Raw genomic sequence first — 22,277 nt, 5'->3', positions numbered from 1 at the left:
TACGTAGTCCATTCTGTAATGCGGCTTCACTTAACTCTTCATTTGCAAATAGAATTAATTTAGCATCTTTGCTATTTATGCTTCGTTGAATACTGATCGTACAGCCTTAATTATTTCTTACACAGCAGGAAACTTTCAAAATAGCAGCTGTGTTTTTCCTTAAGTCAAATTGGTTGTGAACTACGACTGCTCAAATCCCTGGGTGGATAATAAGCTTTACTCCCAGCAGGTCCCCCAGACTACTACGCTGAGGGAACCAAACTGATTCCTGTGTTTTATTGTATAAATGCATTTTAACTAGGGATAAATTGACTTACTGGATGTTACCAAAACATGAAAAGAGAATTTTCTCTTCCATGTTAATATGTGATGGTTTGCCTCCTTGTTGATATCCTTCCCTTAAGGCAGCATTAAGGTTTTGCTAAGGTTCCCAGAGTGTCTTATTTATTTCTGTCCATTTTTATCTTGCTGATGTTAAGGAATGATTACTTTCCTTTCTTTCTAACTTGCAAATTCTCTCCAGGAGAAGAGCGATTGCTCATAAATTTGTTTCTTTACCCTATGGTTAAGTTACAATGTTGCAAGAAGTGTCTTTATATTTATTTTATAAACACATTAAAGTGTTCTTCCTCTTCATTCTCCTCAGCTTTCCTATGGAAAATTCTGATATCAATCTTGGGCTCTTTATCTCCACTTCTAAAGGAATATTCCTTTTTAAATACCTGAAACTGGAAACTTGAAACTTTGCAGAGTCGTTTATCCTCTTTCCCCTCCCGTGGCACTTGCTCTCCCACTCAACCACATCTCTCTCCATCCAAATGTGTTACCTCAATGAACTGGCCTTGCAGCCCATTCCACACAGTTATTGCTTGTGAGCAAGAAGTGCTTCCTGGCATCACCTGGTCTTTTTTTAATGCCCATTTCATACTGGTTTATCACGATAACTCTGTGAATTGGACTGACATTGTTCTTAGATCCCATTTGATCTTTGTGTTAGTTTGATTTTGTTTTATACTGAAATTTGGATATCTGTGATAAATTCTTTAAAAGGTTTAAAAGCAAGCTTCCAGAATGGAATGTGTATGTTGTTAAAAATCTAATTTAGTCCTAACTTCTACTTAAGTTGTGCTGAGGGATAGCCGTTCTGTGTAGGTTGCAAAGTTTTTGTAATTTTATGATACAGCTAAGCAGGAGATACTCCTTGATAGTTGCTGGTTCTTTGTTTCCAAAATTTAGTTTTTCTATATAAATTTAGTGCTGGAGTTCCTAAGTCTTTGGGACATCATTGTTGTTGGGTCAAGAGGGAAGTGTACATATTTTCATATATCTTGAACCAGTAAATGCTGTAAAAATCAATGATATTTAGAGTTGGTTTTTGCAACCCAGTCATGCTGGAGGGTCAGAAGTTGTCTCTTACTACATAACTACTCTGTAGGAAAAGGGATATTTCTGCGTTCTGTGAGGTGCTGCCAGCACTTTCCCTATCCTGAGGTGTTCCTGCTTTGCCTGTTCTCTGATGCCTCTTTCCCATCTTCTTTCCCATGTAAGATGCATCACTCTTCAGGGTGAACTTGGTGTCCTAAACAGTAGTTCACTGTCTGTACTGAGAGACTGACTGACCTTTTACTCTGGGCGTAATACACAGTAGAAGATACCTTGCAGGAATACTCTTTGTTTTTGAAAAAAAGGCAAATTACTCAGTATTTAAGGCATTTAAGTAACTTTTCTGATTTTTACTTAGTAATTGAAACAGTTTCATTAATAACAGTCCTTTTAAACAACTCTTAAAATCCACAGATTGCAGCCTCTGTCTAAGTATCAGGAAGGCTCTGGATCATCTTCAACAAGGTAAGAGTCAACTCTGGTACTTTCAGTCTTGCACAGAACAGCTGTCTAGCAGATTTGAATGTCATCAATGATAAATGAACACTCAGCCACCCTTGAATGCCATCCTATTATGTAGTTTTACTGTTGCACCTAACTGGTGCTTTAAAAATGCTATCTGGGCATAATATTCTCGCCTTGGGGTTTTTATTTGTTTGCCTTTCTTATTATGGAATAACAACTGAGAATTCTTCTTCCCATGTACTTTTTTCATTTACTCCACTGTTTGTTTTGAGTCGTTTCACTGTTATTGTTCTGGTCTGTGTAAACCCTTGGGACAGAATTGGCTTAGGCAGAGAGCAGTTTGTTCTCATCCCTTTTGAAGTCATGATTCTGTGATTTTTACAGGGCTTCTACTGCCATTTTTTCCCCCAAATCTTGACTGAGTTCCCATCAAACTCTCTGAAATATAAGTTCTAAATACCTTCCATTGCTACAGAACTGGAGAGAATTTGCAGCCAGCAGCAAAATAAAGCAATGCTGAAAATAGACATTTTTCCCCTAGAGAAAGGGAGTTCCCTGACTTGACCAGCTACTAATTGGTACAAAGATTTGTTTACACAGAGGAGCTGTTGCTAATTAGTTCCCTGTGTGGGTGTTCTACTTGGGAAATTAGTGTTACATTTTGATTTAATTTAATCTACTTTTATAATGAATTGTTATAATTTGCAGTAAGGAACGTATTTTTAGGAAAAAAACCAATCTGCACCGCATCACCCTTCCCCTGAGTTTCAAAAGATAATTCCTCTTTAGGCAGAAATCAAGCACTCTTACTATTTTGAATTTAAATGATAAAAATGCATAATTAGATTAGAACCAGTTTTTAGTCATATATCTATAAATATAGCTGCAGAAACACAACCATGTGTTTTTCAAAGCTAAAACTTAATTAAGCTGATTTATGGACCTGATGGCTTGGCCTCTGAGGTTTTGTGGATAGTGAACCTGAATATCTGGGAAGAGTGTTTGTGGAGTTATATTAGCATTATTGAGGTTATGGTTGAAATAGAAGTTCAATTCCAAGTTTTCTGTAGTGGATTTATTTTTCTTGTTACCTTTACCTTTATTCTGGAAGCAAACTTGCATCTCTCTAAGTTATTTTATTTAGAGGGTTGAAAAAGTGACATTAGAATAGCTGTCCCTGCAGATCCTTATGGACGAACTGGTGCCCTTGTTTTTCCAGTAGATCCCCCCTCTTCCCCACACTTGCAGAATGAAATTATCACTATTGGGCATTTAAATTACATTCTTCATTTCAGTAGTTACAAAAGATTGGAAAATTAATTTCTGAACTTAGAACTTTAACTGGACTTTTTCAATATAAATACTGTTTTAAATAAGTATAGCCGTTGTACTAAATTGCTAAATGTTTTGGAAATGTATTCCCATTTTCATGATTTCATTATTATATCTTTTAATTCTGTGCACACCAGTATTAGTGAACATTATTTTCCTTTGGTTCTACCAACCTTTGCAACAGCTCATTATAAAATCCAACTTAAATTGATTCTGTTCTGCAGAATTATATGGGATAAAGTTTAGTTTAAGTAGCTGATTGTTTCGACCCAGCTGCATTTTTGAATGGTATTGCTCCAAAAATTTTGGAATGATACAAAGTTCACTTTGAATAGAATAATTTCTATTTTTCCCGGGAATTTCTTTTTTAAACTAGAAAGCTTAGTCTGAAAATTGAGATAGGGAAAAGCACAGTGATCCCAAGTGTAATCTTGAATGTTTCTCATGACAGACGGACATTGAATGTTTAGCATCACCTCTTTGGATTTTTGAATGTGAATTGGAACCACTGTATTCCTAGGTAAGACATAACCAAGTGTTTGTGTTACGTACTCCCTTTCTTTATGTGTGAAATGCAAGAAAGCTAAAGAGTGCAATATGCTGGACTTTACTTTGTGCAGTGTTTATGTCTTTGTTGAATGAGTCCAATGTTATTTGACCTTTTAAATAATAATAGTTCACTTGCCCTAAATTTTAATATTCCCTGAGAGAAACCACACCAACAAATGTATGACCATCTATGTGCAGGATTATCTTTATGATCGGGTGTGTAGTTGTTTGATCAGCATGTTGCCGTCCAAAGTGGCAGGTGAGTTCTGTTTGCCCCTTTTCTTCTATCAACACCTTCACTCAGCAGGATATGCTGGTTTAGGGAATTTGCTGCTGAAAATCTGTGGGATTGCAAAGGCTTCCTGGAGGATTACTTTTGTCAGTGTAGAACTCTGCATCAGCTCACTGCAGACTCAAACAAGTACTGGTGTCAATGCAAGGAAATCAGTGCCAGTATCTGCAGCAACAAATTTATTGGCTTTAAACTTCTTGTTTCTCTCTGCTACAAGAAAAGGTTTGATATATGAGGAAGTCTATGAAGGGGTTGTGAACAGCTGCAGACTTCAATAACTGAGGAGGAAGCAGAGGAGCTAGAAGGTTTTGATCTGTAGATGTAATTAAAAGAGAATTTGTCACTGAAGATTAGCTTTTTTTAGTGAAATACTAGAGGTTGTGCCAATTTGGCTATCCATGTTTTCTGCGTAGGTTACAAGGAACAGAAGGGAGATCTCAGGGTCACACTACACATGTGGCCAAGTTGAGGTCAGCACTGTGACGGGGTTTCCAGGCTGCGAGTCACAGACACCAGGTCTGCTGGTTCTGCCCCAACCACTGCTGTTTGCCAGCCCTTTCTGGGCTGCTGGGAAACGTAAAACACAGGAAATTCGACTTGGCCACTTGCAGCATCTAACGCTTAAGATCTGAAGGGCAATATCTTTATCGTGGGAAGTAAGGCTATGCTAGATGGTAGTTTTGATCTGGTGTTTTCTCAGAGATGGAAGACACTGAGTATGGAAAGGACTCTTTGAGCTAACCCTGCTTTATTAACAGTGAATGATGTCATTAATTAAGCTGCTATGAGAGGCATCCGACAAGCAATGCTGTGGGCAAAAGACCACAAAAACTTCCATTTGTTGCAGGTAGAAACAAACCCAACATGGCAGCAGCCTGACTGAGTTTCTGTTAAAGCAGGTTCACAGTATCCAGGTGAACACAGGGCAGTCTGTCAAAATAAAGGTGTTTGTAATCATGCAGGTATACTCAAAAGAAATAAAGCCAGGTGCAGAGGTGTTTGGAAGGTGTAGAGATTCATTAATTTAAGGCCACAAAGGATGTGGAACCAGCATAGTCAAAAGACAGCAATATTCCTGTTTCAGTTCACTGGATGGGTGAATAAACCCAGGACCAACAGAGAAAGTGAATGTGAGGGGTGACAGTAGAGACTTACTTAGATGAAAGGCTGCAGTCAGAGCTTTGACAATTTCTGCAGTGTAGGAAATTATTCTTCTCTGTGTTTTAAACTAATGATGTGAACTTGTAAGGACTGTATACTTTACCAGCGAAGCTACTTTGTGTATTTTATTTTTAAGTTTTATTTTCTCCTTTAAAATGCCTTCCAGCCTTCCATTTTGTTGGAGTTGTATGGAATTTGAAGTAGGAATTATGTATATGACATACCTATTAAATTTTATAATAGCAATTTAACTAATTAATGGCCCAAGCTACTTTTTAAATGCAGGATGATCCTTCTGAGTCAGAGAGGACAGAATCTCAAAAATGAGTGCTCTGCATGGGCTTATCTACCCCAGGGGTGGGGAGGACTGAGATCTTACAGACAGGACAAGTAGAATGAAAAGGGAGAATAAAAGGAAAAATGGTAAGAATGGAGATAAATACTCTTGACGTGTCAGAAGAAACAGAAAATGAGGAGAAAAAAGGAGGGTGAAATGAGGAAATAGAGGTTTGTTAAGTTACGGATTATTTCAAATATTATTCCATAGAAAGTTAATATTACTACAGCATGTTTCACTGCTTTTATTAAGCTAATTGTCAGGAAATAATAGGAATTAAAACAGGTAGGAAAATGTGTTAGTTTTTTTCTTTTACCTGATATATTTTTGAAGTCCTAACTGTCTACCATTAGAGACCTTTTACAGTTATTAAGACTTTTTTTTCCAAATGAAGCCCTTAAATATGCCTTTAGTGACTTTAAAGATTGATTTTTTTTTTCAGAAGACTGACAAAATACAAGCTATAGAAGCATCTGAAGATTTTTTTTTAAAGAAAATATTCTGAAAATCAAATCTTAATATGACAGTGACAAGCCAATAATAAATTCTAAATACTAATGTGACAGAAGCAATTCTTTGTGCTCATAGCTCTGAGCTCCTTGAGCTGTGCTGGGAATTTCACATGACAAGGATTTCGTTTCTCTCAGTGCAAAGAGAAAGACTGAATCTCGTGGACCATTTTTAAAATGACCAGTATCCCTTAAAACTATTTGGAAAAGTATGACATTAAATATTGCTTTAGTTCTCCAGAATTTGAATTTTCCTATCAGATTAAATAATTGTATCTGTGTTGGCTTTTAAATGACCTTGGGGGCAGGAGAATGTGGGGTGGGAAGAGAGTAAACTAGTTTTCATTTTCAGTTTCCTGTTTTCTAAGTATACATAGGCAAGTTTCTTAATTAAATAATACCATAGTAGATCTAAGTTAGACAAAGAACTATGATGGTGAACTATGATGATTCAAGTCTTCAGATGGTAAGTATATTCTGAAATAGTGACTGGTTGACAAGAATTAGGCATCATTTTCTACCAAAAGCAGTGTGAACTGTTAAGATGAAGTTAGCAATGCAGGGAGAACAACATCAAACTTTTAACCTAATTTCCACAATTAAGTTGGATGCCTGAAGTATGCTTCACTAACTGCTTGAGGTGCCAGAATTAATATCTAAAGCTGAATCTCTGGAGTGAATTTGTGCTTCACACACAAATGTGTCCTTGGGTATCACCTCAGGCCATGATAACTTACTAACATCTCAGCTACCTTGATAAAATAAGCACTGTGGTCGTAGAACTTCAGAATGCATGTTAGAAATTTTTTTAGAAAGTAATTAAAAGTTTATAAACAAGATGATAACATTTCACACCTGTTGCTATGCAGTCTTGGAGAGATTGTTTTTATGCCCACAGAGTACCTTGTACAGACCTGTTCTGTACTGTTGCAAGGAGTACCATGTAATGAGGTTTTCAACACTGATTACTAGTTAATTCTTTGGCGAGTATTTTACAGATATAATGCATAATCATGTTTCGGGAAGACCTGTGAAGAAAAGTACTCTGATAACTGTAGGGGGCTGCCTTGCATTGTTGGCCAGATGTGTTTTCCCAAGAACTGGGCACAGTCTCAATCTGGAATTTGGCTGTATGCTAGATTTTGGTCTGTTGTGCTAGACTGTGACTCAGTCAGAGCCTAAAATTAAAATGCTTTTTCTGAGTTTTGCATCCTCAAAGAAGGATGGTTTCCCAGCAGGTGTTAATGATGAGTTGTTTGCTAATTTACAGCAGTGAAACTTAATGAAGTTTTTGAAATAAAGGGTAAAATTTTTCTAAAGTAGCAAATGACACATAATTGACTTCTTCTGAAATAAAGGCTCTAATATTTCATCAATAGCAAAAAGTACGGCTTTGTGTTATCTCTTTTTTTAATAAAAAAATTTGCAAGAGATTTTTCTTTCACAAAAAAGATTTGCAAGCTCTTTTTTTGCAATGTTCACCTTCATTAGCACAACTTGCTGACTTCCTTCCTCAGCTGCAGTTCTTCCTACACTCAGAGGTCAGAAAAGAGCAAGATCAACAAGCCACACATCTGGCTGTCCCTCTTTCCAACTGGAACAAAGAAACAATTTTTTAATGGCTTTTTGAGTTAATTGTAAACAATTTGGTTTTGGAGTCGCTGACTTGCAGCAAATGTTTGTAGTAGGCGGATGTAGGGAAAAAGGACCATGTCCAAATGCAATTCCTCTGTGGCCAGTGAGGAAAAAAAAATCACTTAAAAAAAAAAGGAATGTCTTGCTCATTGTAGCATTGGAGTATGCTGAGAATTTTGAGTACATGTGTAGGACATTTCACAAGCTTAAAATGTATGCTTTGATGAGGCAGGGAGACACTAGTTGCTCATTTAAATTTTCTGTAGTCTTGTCTACAATAATACTGATTTTTTCCCCTTTATTTTCTGTAGCTATTTATGTATGAACAAATTGACAGTGATAAAAGACCAGGGACAAACAATAGGAATAGGGGAAAACTACTTTAAAATGAGAGTTCTGTTCTAATACTTTTTTCTGGTATTTCTACTGTTCCTAAAGGCATTTTTCCAGCAAACAATTGTCAAAACCCCCCAATATTTACAGTCATTAATCCTTAAGTAACATTTTGAAAACAAATCTCTAAATAATTAGTGAAGTGTCATTTTCTTACTTTCCCAATTACTGTAATTTTTTAATACTATATAGCATCGGGTAGCATCAGTATATCTAATTTATTGGATTTACTTTTTTTTTAAGTGTTTTATCTAAAGTAAACACATGGTGTGACTTTTATACTTCACAACAGGAAATACTAGAATTGTTGATTTGCAGCACTACTGAAACCCCAGCTACTTTTAAAATACCTTGTTGTACGTTTATGTGTCTAATTTGAACTCATATTGCTCCCAGATTTTGGTTGCTCTGTTTAATAGGTCTGTCATGATGGTTTTATTTCTAACCTGACAATCCTGCTAAATATTTCCAAATGTTTTGATGTGAAAAGTAAATTGGTAATGCTATTTGGAACAATGCCAAGGTTTAGGAAAAACTGGAATAAAACGAATCATTCAAAAAAAATGTTTTCCATCAATTTGTTTGCAGGGGATAAAATGTTCTTTACAATGATTATTTTTTGTCAAAATTAGGTGTTTGGGTTGATAATGCCACTTAGTGGATAACTGCCTCAACTGCAGCCCACTTCCAAAACCAAATCAGGTGCTGGACAGCTATCTTGATCTGTATTGAAGTTTTCCTCCTGCTGGGAATATGCTGACCATAGCATGTTTTCAAAGAACCTTTAATTATCAGCCCCTTTTTAGGAATTTTATTATAGCCAGTTCAATTTCTGAGTTAAGTGTATTAAATGTAGGAATTATTTATTACAGAATTTTAAACTTCTTATATGAAAGTAAGGTTTTTTAATTTGATTTGAAACAGTAAACAACAATCTTGGTCACTTTGCTCTGATTCTTTAGGTTAATAAAATATTAATTGGTACTATGGTGGTAATTTTAGGCAATACTTTGTTTTAGCCCTCATGGTTGGAAGATGGGTGGCTGGGCAAACACTGAACTAGAACAAGCCCGTAATTCAAGAACTGAATTGAAGATTCAAGTTCAAATTAAATCAAAGTCTGATTGAGAGTAGTTATTGCCTTTTGTTGGGTGACAGTGTGGAGGCCATACCCAAAACAGGAGTGTAGGACTCGAATGGGCCTTGCTGGAGTTGGAGTTTTTCTGACTTCAAATAATTCTCCTTCAGAAGATCAGAAAAGTGAGATAGGCACCAAATGTGCATTCCACCACTGTTATTTACAGTTATTATTTCTTGAATATATTCCTTCCATAAAAATTCTACAAAGTAGTTTGGATGGTAGTATTAATAATGTGGTGTATTTGATATAAAATTTAAATATATAAAAATCCAACTTTAATACCAATGTAGATATACATATATATAGTTTATATTGTTCATATATGTATATTTTTTCCAATATTAGTGTTTAAAAAAAATCTAGTCTATAATAAAAGACTATTAATCTTTTTGCAGTTTAAAGACTTTTTTTATAGAAAATATTTTTGCACTTTTGAAATGTGTATTGATTTAGGTCTTTTAATTTCTTTTCAGTCTATAAACTCTGTTCTTTGAACTTTTTTTTTTTTTGACCTAAGTAAATTTGCATTACTTGCAAACCTGATAGTCTTCAATCACTGAGTATTTTTTACTTATTTTCTCAGGCTTTTCTGAAGTTTTCATTGATGTCGTTTTTATTAGTAAGTCAGTTGAATAAATTGCAACTAAAATAGTAATTGAGTCAGAGGAGAATAAAACAAAGTTCAATTTCCAGAGATGTTTCCAGTGCTGTGCGGAATTCCTTGTGTACATGAGTATATGCATATGCTTGGGGAGGGGAGGGGTGTCTGCCTGTGTAGTTTTTACACAATTTGAATTTTTCAACAAAGTTCTAAATATTTTTTAATTTCCTATTTAAATAGTTGCTTATACTTTGAAATTTTCTTAGAAACTAATGAATGTTGTCCTTACAAGGATGTATTTATTTTAGATATGACTTATGCCACCTCTAAGTGTGAATGGCAAGTTAGTTACAACTGAAAATGAAACAAGGTTATGCGAAAGCAAAATTTCAAATTTTGCTCTAAACCTAAATATAGTGTATTTTGTATAGTTCCATGATTTGCCTTTCAAACAGGATTCAGCAAAGGCAGTAAGAAAATCTTGGATGTGACTGCTTCCTTCCATTTTTCATTGCAAGTAACTGGCATTTTAAAGTTAGTGTATCTCATACCAAGTATCTCTTCTTTAGTCAGACTACCAAACCATTTCTTCTTTCTCAACTTTTAGACTGCTGCTTAACTTCAAAAGAAATAATGCTAATCAAAACTGCTTGAATAAGTGTAAATAGAAATGTTATTTCTGTTCAGAAGGAGAGAACAGGACTGGTGCTAGGGCTGATGTGGAATGTGTCAGATGCCCTGCTGAGAACACTCACCACCCTCGGGATTTCACTCTGCTAAGCCTAAACAGCCCTCATGTGCTGTTCAACCTTTGAGTGGAAATGACAGTTGTGGTAATTTTCGATGCAGTCACAGTTACTTTTAAACTAAGTTCTGAGTTTCAGCAGGAAAAAAGGGAAAGCGATATAATTTTATTTTTTTTAATATTGGTATTAGTTCTGAAGTGTGGTTATTAAAATATTGGCTGGGTTAGTTTGGGGTTTTTTCAAGCTGTAAGGGTAGAGGAGAAGATCATCTACTGATGGAGGAGCTGGAGTCCCTGCAGGAATCCAGGCGGACGCATGGGTCTCCTGCAGAGGGATGTTGGCACTGTTGGGCTGAGCTCAGCTGGCGTTAGGGCTCATCCTGGCCTTTACTTAGATGGGGAGATGGGCTCTGGAGGTGGTCAGTGCACTGGAGCACCTCATTCATTATAAAGAAAGGCTGAGGGAGCTGGGCCAGTTTAGCCTGGAAAGGAGAAAGCTGAGAGGGGACCTCATCAATGTCTTTAGTTATCTGAAAAGGGGAGCATCAAGAGGATGGAGCCGGGATTTTCCCGGCAGTGCCCAGGACGAGACAACGGGCAAGACACTGATGCCCAGTAGCAGTCCAGCTGACCCCGAGGAGGAGCTTTCCCGTGCGGGTGCCCGGGGAGGCCGCGGATCCCCGGAGCCTCGGGGCTGTCCCGCCGGGCGGCAGCAGGGGGCGCCCCCGGGCCGCGTGTCCCGCTCCCGCCGCTTTCCCTGGAAAACGAACCTCCGGGGCTTGCCCATCTCCTGACGGGGAGGGAATAAACCGGCGTACATCGGTTTGGGGCCGATCGCCATCCACAGCGGTCAGTCAGCTAAAAATGGATATATAGCAAAGCAAAGGAGTGGAGTATAAGGTCACGACTGTGCATCAATTTTATCCGCTTAATAAAAAGTTACCGTGCAAATTTCATTACTTAAATTAGGAATAGCTTCCAGTAGTGATTAGAATTAATTACTGATGAGCCTGTCAGGATCGCTAGGTGATTTCAATTTTTTTATGTTTACAAGGAGTCTTAATTTTTAATTAAGAGGATGGTTTTAATTTGGTGTCGTCTGCAGTAGGTCCTTCCCTGTTTGTCATCTTAGGCAAATAGCAGATTTGTTAATATACCCAAAAAAGTTACAACGGTGTTTAGCTAGCTCGTGTTGGGGCACAAGGCTTGTTTGGCAGTCAGTGTAAGTAAAACACTGGTTTTGAAAACAGATTTACTAGGGAATGCACTTCTTAAAGTATTAAGCACAATATAAAATTAAAAATCTTTGTGTTTGTATCATTAATGTGCTTGTCTACTAACTAAATGCAATTTTCAAAGCAGGCTGTTTTGCAGAAAAATGGCATGGAACCATTCTGCCCTGTATGTCTTAATGAATTGAGTCTTTAATGTGAAAGAAAAGGAATTAAGAAAATAATATCAGAAGGATTTTAAAAGTGATACAAAGTTAATTAAGAAAAAAGGGGGAGTTTTATTGAAATTTATACTTTTCTGTAACTCATGCATGCTTACCCTCACCCAGAGACACCTGGGTGACCTTTTTCTGAAGTTCTAAATAATTTTCTTAAAGTCTGTATTAACCTCCAGTTTATCTACTGTGGTTTTTTGAATATTTTTTTTGCCTAGTGGAACTCTTGCTATTTCTGTCAACAGCTTTGTAACAGAAATTGGTCAGGAAGTTTTCTTATTTTGTGTAATGAGATATTAAATAAGACCACTATTGCACAAATGGAAGTATTTTAAACTAATAGCAACTAATCCCTACAAAGATCCACATTTCATCTTTAATTCCTCAAATTGTGAGCTATTGGTACATATAGTCAGCCATAGCTCTCTTAATTCCACTAATGTCAATATCTTCGATCTGAATGTATTGTCTGCTTAGTATTTTAATATATTGTTTGACTTCCCTCCTCTTTTCCAGGAAGCAATACTTGTAAAGACTGCTTTGGATCTGTATCTTGCAGATCTGGTTTGTACCCTACAAACCAGAAACACAAAATGGCAAAATGCATTATGTCCTACCTACTGACACATTTAGAGCAGATCACTGGCAAATATGCAGTAAGGAATCCGGTCACTGTAGGATTTATGGTTTCATATCTCAGGACTTGACTGAGATTAGATGTACTGCTTTGGCATTTATGTATTAAAATGAGAAGTAAAATAGAGAAAGACAAAAATTAGGATGCAAAGACTTATTCCTGTTATCAACTGGCACAAGAAATAACTTGAAAATAAAATCAAACTGAGGAAAGTTTTTACCATCTTTGCCCAAAAAACTAGATTATGATGGTTTTCATCTAGTTTTTTCAGCCACTTCCACTGGATTTTCTGTGAGTATGATAAAAATACTCTGTGTGGCATAGTCAGAAGACAATAATCAGCAGTCATTTATAGGCAGAAAGGACCAGCAACATTTTTTTCCTGTTTCTAATTTTTCACCCAAGAGTCTGTTTCTGATTCTGTATCTAAGAATTTATCTGATCAAGAATAGATTTTTCACTCATTATATTCACAGATGTTGAAACCAGATACCTTCTCAAATATTCAAATCATTAGATTTACAAAACTGAATGGTGTTTAAGATGGCTTACTTCCTGTTTCACTATGATTTTGGTGAGAAATTATGAGGACAAGAAACTTTTAAGGGGAAGATGTTGGTATGGCTGCCCTTCTCTTACCAAAGCTTGGAAGAAATCAAACTCCACTTAGGAAAAAATACAGTGGTTTTGTTTTGAAGGAAGAGACACTTAAAACTAGCTGTCCCTGCTGTGTATCAGTTTGGTAAGCAGTGGTATCCTGCTTTGCTTATCTAACAGCATCAACTGATAGAGGCTCCATTTATCATGTACAGAGGAATTATGTCCCCATTTTGTGTAAAGCATCTATGCAGGCAATGGCATATTCAGACTAGGTTACTGTAGTTACTCTACACTCAGACAGAAGAAGCAAAGTGCAACAGTGTTTTCCTGATTTCAAATATAATTTTATTCTAATTACTCAATTGGCTTCCATTTCACATTTCTATTGGTGTTTTTTTGTTTGGTTCATTTGTGTTGTGGGTTTTATTATTAGTATTATTATTATTATTATTATTATTATTATTATTATTATTATTATGACCTATGAATCAAAATCCAGATATTTTGGTTGGCTGGTTTTCATTCTTTCATGATGGCTGCTCTGACATTATGTACTTTGAAAATACATACGAGTTCTGTTCAAAGTATATTCAGGTGTGAGAGTTGACATATAGAAAAATCCTCCTGTTGGATAAATTTTAAGTACATCTAAGGTAATTTTTTTCTTTTTTTACCTTTTAATTTTAACAAAACCACAAGCCAAGCTCTGTAATCCTTGGGGCTACGGGTACTAATGTTGATGGCCAAGTCTTTAAACATTTTATGATTAGTGAAAATGTATTTGTTATTACAAACCATTTATTAATTCCCTTTTACTTGTCTCACTTTTGTTTAGGTTTTAATTGTGTCCTGCAATCTGCATATCAGTTAACAGCAAAAGCTCTTGGCTGGAAGTGTTGCTTATCTAGGAATTTTAATAAAATGATTGTTCAAAGCAGGAATGATTCTTTTATCTTGAGTTACTTTCACCTTGAGCGACTTTCTTCTCTTATTCCACTTTTCACTTCTTTATATCTATTTTTTGGCTTTGAATTTGTCGGGGTTTCTTTTTGTCTGTTTGTACTTCACCTGCCTAAGGAATGTGTGGCACTGATTTTTCTTTGCTTGCATATAGGTTTTCTCTTGGTGTACTTTATGTATGTCATTTATATTATGAAAATCTTATAAATACAGGATTTAGAGGCCAGCATTGGGGATAATTTTTTTTTCTGGGAAATGAATGTAGCTTGCTCTCTGAAAAAAAAAAAAGGATATTTGCTAGAGAATACTGTATGTACTTCACTATCAAATGTCTTATATATATTGGTGTTTTGTGCAATTAGCATCTCAAACACAAATATATGACTATTTTTACTTTTTTCTTTTCTTAGTATAACAATACAGTCTTAAACTTATTTCTAAAATTAATTCCATGGAGGATTAATACCACTTTTGAAAACTAAATGTATTTGCACAATTGAGACTATTAAATACTAGTTGTTATGTTATTCTTAGTCAATGCAACTACAATTTATAAGATTTAAACATTTCTCAGTAAAACAGTGGAAGATAATGATAATAACATATCCATGCAAGTATTCTTAACTATAATAAAAATGGAGAGATGATTAAAAAGAAACCTACTGTAGAGTTTGATGGGAATAAATTATAGGATCATAGGATCATTTAGGTTGGAAAAGACCTCCAAGTTCATTGAGTCCTGCTGCTAACCTGATTCTGCCAAACCCACCACGTCTCTAAGCACCACATCTACATGACTTTTAAATACCTCCAGCGTTGGTGGCTCACCCATTTCCCTGGGCAGCCTGTTGCAATTCTTGACAACCCTTTCAGAGAAGAAATTTTTCCTAATATCCAATCTAAACCTCCCTGGTGTGACTTGAGGCCATTTCCCCTTGTCTCACTGCTCATTATCACTTCCATAGTCCTGCTGGCCATACCATGACTAATACAGGCCAGGATGCCATTGGCCTTCTTGGTCACCTGGGCACACACTGGCTCATGTTCAGCTGGCTGTGGACCAGCACCCCCAGGTCCTTTTCCTTTTGGCAGCTTTCCAGTCACTCTGCCCCCAGCCTGTAGTTGCCAGTTGTGCAGGATCCGGCACTTGGCCTGGTTGAACCTCATACCACTGGCCTCGGCACATCAATCCAGCATGTCTAGATCCCTCTGCAGAGCCTTCCTGCTCTCCAGACAATAAACACTTATGCCCAACTTGGTGTCGTCTGCCAACTGACTGAGGGTGCACTTGATCAGAGAAGCACAGAATCATTTAGGTTGGAAAAAAACCCCCAAGTCCAACCTTTGAACGATCACCACCAGATCAGCTAGACCATGGCACTAAGTGCCACATCCAGTCATTTCTGGAACACTTCCAGGGATGGTGATTCCACCACTTCCCTGGGCAGTCTGTTCCAATGTTTACAACCCTTTCCATGAAGAAATCTTTCCTGGTGTCCAGCCTGAATCTCTCCTGTCACAGCTTGAGGCCATGTGCTCTCATCCTTTCGATAGTTGCCTGGCAGAAGAGACTGATCCCCGCCTTGCTACAACTTCCTTTCAGGTAGTTGTAGAGAGCAATAAGGTCACCCCTGAGCCTCCTCTTCTCCAGGCTAAACAACCCCACTCCCTCAGCCACTCTTCATAGATCTTACTCTCCAGACCCTCCACCACCTTCATAGCACTTCTCTGGACATGCTCCAGCACCTCAATGTCATTCTTGAAGTGAGGAGCCCAGAACTGGACACAGTACTCAGGGTGCAGCCTTACCAATGCAAATCTCCTTGTCCAGATCACTGATAAATATATTAAATGGGACTGGCCCCAATAGTGAGGCCTGGCAAACCCCACTAGTGTCTGACCACTAGCTGGATGTAATTCCACAGCTGAATGTAACTCCACTCACCACCACTCTCTCAGCCTGGCCATCTAGCCAGATTTTCACCCAATGTCCAGTGCACCCATCCAAGCCATGAGCAGCCAGTTCTCCAAGTAAATTTTTTGCATCTTGCACTTCTGCTGTTTCCTTACAAGCATTTCAACAAACTGTATAAGTGAATATCACAATGATTTGGAATCCTGCTTTTGATCTGAGAGATCTTGAGTTTGTTCAGATGCTGGTGTATTTTTGAAACCACAATTAATTATTCATGCAGTAAGGTCAGTTCCAGTGCTTTAATGGCACTTATGTGCTTAATGTAGTTCCCTCAGACTGTGGACTGGATGCCTCCTGTCTCTACTCATGCAGGTGTGCCACTAGAACTTATGATTCCGGATCTTTCAGTGCCTCTTCTGAGTTTGGGAGCCTCTGTTTCTCCTGAAACTCCCAGTGGAGCTGCTCATGAGAACACGCACAGCCCTGCTTCGTTAGGGTGATCTAAATGAGTTTAAGCAGTAAGTATTTGCTGATCCAGCTCATTTTGACAAAAGCCTTTTAGACCGTGTTTATGCAAGCAGGCAGATTTAGGAAATAGTATCTAGCAAAGGAGCACTGATGAGCAGCAAAGGCTTGAGCTGGTGAATGTGTCCTTTTTCACTAACATGTGGTTTAAATGCTTTATCTGTCTATCTTCAGTGTAGCTGCAATGTTGCTGATAGTTTTGGGTTGGTGCTGATTAAATTAGTCCTGTAAGAGAAGAAATCAATTAGTACTTCTCTAACAATTTATATTTTACTGTAGCTGTCATTTGAAAGGAGTGCAAAACTCCACACTTGAAAATTATGTAGTTGCTTAAAACAGTGTGTAAACAAAGATTTTAAAGAAGAGTTAAATAACATGATATTTAGCTTTGGACATTCAGTGTTTCGTTACTAATACCCAGTTTGTGAACACTTACTACATTTTCAAAACTGGATTTAAATATATAATAAGAAAATATTTTGGTATATAAAATCGATGGCAAATTTGTACGGTTGAGTTCTGATTTGTTTGGGGGAGGGGGCATAGTGTTTTATATATCACAATTCAAAAATAAACTGATTGGTTTAGTGGGGGAGAAGAAATTTATTTTCCCATCCTAGGTAATACCTCTAGAATGTTGAAACTGAATCAATGAAATTTTAGGAACACAGTTATGTTTTGGAAAACCAGCCCATGCTATTTTCTTCAAAGCTCAGATTTTTAAATATGCTACTGGATAATGGTAAATAAAATGCAAAATTCTAAATGTACCTTCTTGTTCATTACTGGTGTTATGGCTTATGTCTGTGTGCTACTAATTAAGTGTTGAGCATCAAAAATCAAGCAATGAGCTTTAAACTCTCAACAGTATCTTAAAAAAGTATTTTCTATATGCTTATGTAATATCTTATGGTAAGCTTTAATGATTTGGATAGCAGTAGAGAAAAAGAAAATGCAAACGTTGTTGTCAACATGTCATAATTTTTAAAGCATAGTTATAAGTTAGAATTTTAAGGGATTCAGAGACTAAAGAGAAGCCACTGTCATTTAGTAGTGCAACATCAGCAATATTTTTATATATACATTGAGTCTCATTTCAACATTTAAACTGATTTTACAGTAAGTAAAATAAAATGCTTTCCAGTTTTATTAAATGGATTTTTATGCTCTTAAGTTAAACCTTCCTTATTTGCTTCTGTGCATCAGCTGTTATTTGCATTTTTCTTGCAACCACAGTATATATCCTGACCTGCTCAGAATGATTTCCATTAGTTACTTTGAAATTCCATTAAAAATTATCCTGGAGGTAACTTACAGTTCCTGAGGTTTGGCATATGTTGTTAGAGTTTTTAAGGGAAGACAGTTTGGAAGATCCAAGTACTGGGAAGCAGCAAGCTATCCAGAATAAAATAATTCAGTTTGAGGCAAGGAATTGTGTTTATTAGCACATCCATTAAGGTGAAGGTTGGCATTTTAATTCGGAGTCAAAACTTAGTGTTGAATGATGAATTATACTTGAAAACTTCTTGGAACTAGATGTTGCTTTTAGTTTTGTTTTTTAGAAAACCATTAAGAAATTATTTCAATTCATAGAGAATTAAAGCATGTTTAGCAGCTGCCTGAACCATATTTTCTGGATGTTGATGTTGAATATGACTATTTTTGAAGTTGAGGTACTTTGAAAATAGATGGTGTCAAGCCAGAGCCTTCAGGATCATTGGAAAATGCTGCCTGACCATGAACATGTGTATAAGTTTGTACAGGGTTCTGTTTCATACTTGTGACCTAAATAGCTGAATCAGTTTTTACACAGGGATTGAAGGAAAGGGGAATAAAATGAAAAACAAGCTAAAAAATACAACAAAAGTTCCAGAAAAATACTCAGAAATCTCCCAAGCCGAGTTGTGCTGTACTTGTGTAAGAAGGATCAGAAAGCAGAGCTTGAGCACATGACCTCAAGCTACTCAGTGCAAATGAGGGAGCATATCCTCAGGTTTTTGGCACAAAGGGTTTCTTGCTGTTCGAAGCATACTATCAGCTAAACCAGTTCTGGATGCAGTGCAGACTTTGGCAGTAGAAGAAATGGTTGGATACTCTCTGAAGATTGAAGGCAATGAGGTAAGATATGGCTTAAAATGAGTTGAAAGTGAAGAGTCCATGCTGAGTCAGTCATTTAGATTGTGTTACTATTGCATAGTGTAATTTTTTTCTTTCAAGGTTGTGAAAAGGAAAATAAGTGTATACACATTGTCTCGTTCCTCTTAGCTAATGCTGATAAAATGTATTATGCCAGTTTGATGAAAATATTAAATTATTGAAGATACAAGTTTTAACACTTATAAAATCTGTTTTGCTTTGTCTGCATGTTTTTCCCCTTTCTAGGAACAGTATATTTTTTTTCCTGCATATAAATGAATGTAACTTTACAAATAATGGAAAATGCTTCTTTATGTTTCAATTTTGTATATGCAAGATGCTGCTAATTGCAAAGGGCTTGACAGTCTGCTCACTGGATTTGTTCTGGAGAGAAAATTTTGAAGTAGTATTTAATGCAAAACAAAGCCATTTGTCTAACAAAAGCCTTGTTTACATGAAGCTGCATGCTCTGAAGAGAATATTGATTAAATTTATATCATTTTATGGTATGATTGTGGCTATTTTGAAATCTGCAAGCCTCACATTACCTTCCTAGGTTTTCCTGCTATAGAAATATATCCCTTATATGTACATAGAAATTAGGATTGATGATACTTTCTCTACTGTAATGCTTGTGGGAGAACTTGAAAAAAGCTTTGTCTTGTAGTATCAGCCATGTACATGCTTAGAATAATTTTTTGTGGTCTGATTTCTTAAGTGGGAAAAGAGTTAAACTGAATCACAGATGAACATCAGATCTGAGCCCCAAGAGCTATGGCATAGAGTACTGAGAATATCTATCTTTGAGGCAAAAATCAGTTTTCAACCTGCATTTTAAATCTAAAATTACATTTTTTTACATCCCTCCAGGCAAACCTTTGTCCTTATATGTGCTTTTCATGGTTTAATTATTCTCTCTTCTGACAGAAAGTTTAAGTTTGACCAAGAAAGCTCTACTTCTACATAGTTTTAGAATAATTTATCTTCTTAAGGACTGTACTGGTAAAAAACTTTTCTTCAAATCTCCTTCCTACTTATCTTTCATAGAGGCTTCCTTTTTTAAGAATTGGTCACTTTTTCTTTTGGGAGTTTTTCATAACTTGACATGCAAAGACTTCCAAGATGATAAAAGATAGGAATAACAGATAAAAAGATAGAGTTTGAACCTCCTCTTTTTTTCCTTTTTTTTTTTTTTAATGCATACATGCATTTTTAAAAGTTAAAAAGAGCTGTTCTTTGTGATAGATTGTCGCAGTAATATTTTATAAAATCTTGGTGATTGGAAACAGATTTTTTTTCTTAAATTGGGTTATTTTCTTAACATGGAATTATGCTGAGGAACCTAGGACAAGTATTAAGACCTCAGTTTTTACTTTGAAATGGTGTTTGCTAATAAAGAATCCAGCAATTTAGAGGATTTACAAATAGAGATGTAGCTCTGAGTTTGTTTCTCTTGAGAAGTAAATAAACTCATAAATACCTGTTTATATTCTGGGATGTTATATGGAAGTTTAAATTTCAAATTGTTGAATGGAATTATTTCTGTGTTTGTCCAAGATTTTCCTCTTTCTTTCACTACTTATAAATACCACAGAACTGACCATCAAAATGTTTCTCATGGTCCAGAATGTGACAAAGTGTAGAATATATGATGCAGACTGTGTCAAGCCTTTAGCTGTAGCATTCTGTGTTTATGTGTATAACTGTTTACGATTTTGTTGCATTTACTAGGTTTGCTGGGATGGGTAATCTTCTTAAGGTCCTTACCAGGGAAATTGAAAACTATCCACATTTTTTCCTGGATTTTGAAAGTAAGTTCAAACAATTACAAGACAATGACAGATTCTTTTCCCTGACTTAACAGCAAATTGAGGAAAAACTTTTAATATCTGATTGCTTAGAGTGTGTATTTTCCACCACAACCAATCTGTCCAAGTCCTTGTCTCTAAAATCACTTGTTCACTCAGGACTCCTTTTCTCTTCCTTTTCTATTTTTCAGGAACCAAATGGGAAATCTTTTAAAAGTTCTCACTTGCACAGAGCTTGATCAGGGGCCAAATTTTTTCCTTGACTTTGAAAGTGAGCAAAGCTTCTTGCCTGGCTTGCCTTCTTTGCTTATTATTTCCTAATAAACTGCATGTGCTCATGCATCATAAAGCAATTCAAAAGGGATTTGCAAACAAATCAAATTACACTTCAGTAGAATACTGGTTTTTGATATTTAAAGAACCATACAAAATTCCTTCAATTCATTCTGAGCAGAGAAAGAGACAGAAAGGTAGATATGCAAGTAAAACCTTACCTTCAGTTAAATTCAAAACGTTTATGAGCCATTGTTAAATTTACATGAGTTAACTCAGCCTCGGCTTTTTTTAACAAATCAGGGTTAAAAAAAAAATTATGATTCTTCCTTGAATGGAAATACCTATTTGAAATAAAAAGCTGAAAAAATATAAGCAGTGGGGGTGTAACTATTTTGGTTGGTTCAGTGATGATTTAACTGGGATTATAGTTTCTAAAAAGTAGTGAAAGGGTCAAAGTGTATGCACTTGATTGCATCTCTCTTAATTGCATGGTTATGAGTTTGCAGAACGGCATACTAATTTCCTCATCCTGTCTATATTTGATTCAAAGCTGTTTCACTTTTGCTGATTATATTTTCCCTGCATGTACTTCTAGACATTCTCATCAAATCCTTTAATATGGCTTTAATCTTTCTTCACTACATACATGAAATGCTTTTCATTTAAAACACTAACAGTGTGTGATGTTTTGTCTCTTAATACCTCTCTTCTAAAAAAAAATTCAAAAAAAATTTTGAGAAAAGCCAGTGTCTTTAAAATAACTTTCTTTTGTAGCATTGGTTTAAGAGAGCATTTTGGATGTTTAGACACATATTTTATCATCTTGAAACAGTTTTGTTCTTTCATTATTTATTCCTGAATTATTTTTCTGAAAAAAGTAACTGACATATTCTGAGTGTATGTGTGTGTCTGCACTCTGAAGCACTGCTTCAAAGAGTCAGCTAGGGTGTATGACTGTAACTGTGTTCATATCTTCTCATCTAGATCATAATAACCTCATTATGAAGAATCAATTTTAATTGATGAAAAAAAGTTAATTGGTTAGTTTGGGTTTAGGACAAGTTACTGTGAGCCATGTATCCCTCCTCCACTGTCTATATCACTTGAAAATTTTATTATCATCCTGCGATGACAAACTTTATCCAAATCACCACTTAATTTTTTTTTTTAATCAAACTTTTGAAAGCCTTGTGCTCTGTGGCTTTGCCAAGGTACTGCGGAAGTTTTCAGCTGATACCAGCTGAGGTTCCAGATTTAATCAGCCCCACTGTGGCCTGGACAATAAGAAAGTGTTCCTGACCCAGGCTGCAGGAAAGAGGTGGTCTGGCAGTGGGAAGCCTTGGTAGAGGTAGTGATGAGAGGGGAAAATATCAGGTTTGTTGCCTTGGCAGTGAAGGTTGATTTTTGTTCTAAAGGCACATGTCCAAGGA

General features: G+C 36.2%; 1 protein-coding gene across 8 annotated transcripts in view; it reads left to right on the top strand.

Moving 5' to 3' along the window:
• Window positions 1-22,277, top strand: part of CYRIA (CYFIP related Rac1 interactor A) — a 53,878-nt gene that overhangs the window by 14,106 nt on the left and 17,495 nt on the right. For 4 of the 8 annotated variants that reach the window (XM_064650567.1, XM_064650562.1, XM_064650564.1 and 1 more), the window contains exons 2-4: window positions 1,798-1,848; window positions 3,632-3,700; window positions 20,763-20,842. In XM_064650567.1, the coding sequence (XP_064506637.1) occupies window positions 20,770-20,842 (73 nt within the window). In that variant the 5' untranslated portion in view covers window positions 1,798-1,848; window positions 3,632-3,700; window positions 20,763-20,769. Of the gene's footprint in view, window positions 1-1,797; window positions 1,849-3,631; window positions 3,701-20,494; window positions 20,575-20,762; window positions 20,843-22,277 lie in introns of those variants that run through there. The other 4 variants (XM_064650568.1, XM_064650566.1, XM_064650569.1 and 1 more) reach the window with 3 other exon arrangements.

The sequence above is a fragment of the Pseudopipra pipra genome, chromosome 3 (genome assembly GCF_036250125.1).
Source record: "Pseudopipra pipra isolate bDixPip1 chromosome 3, bDixPip1.hap1, whole genome shotgun sequence".
Classification (NCBI taxonomy): Eukaryota; Metazoa; Chordata; class Aves; order Passeriformes; family Pipridae; genus Pseudopipra; species Pseudopipra pipra.
The sequence above is the reverse complement of the archived record's forward strand: the minus strand, read 5'-3'. Positions and strand labels throughout refer to the sequence as shown.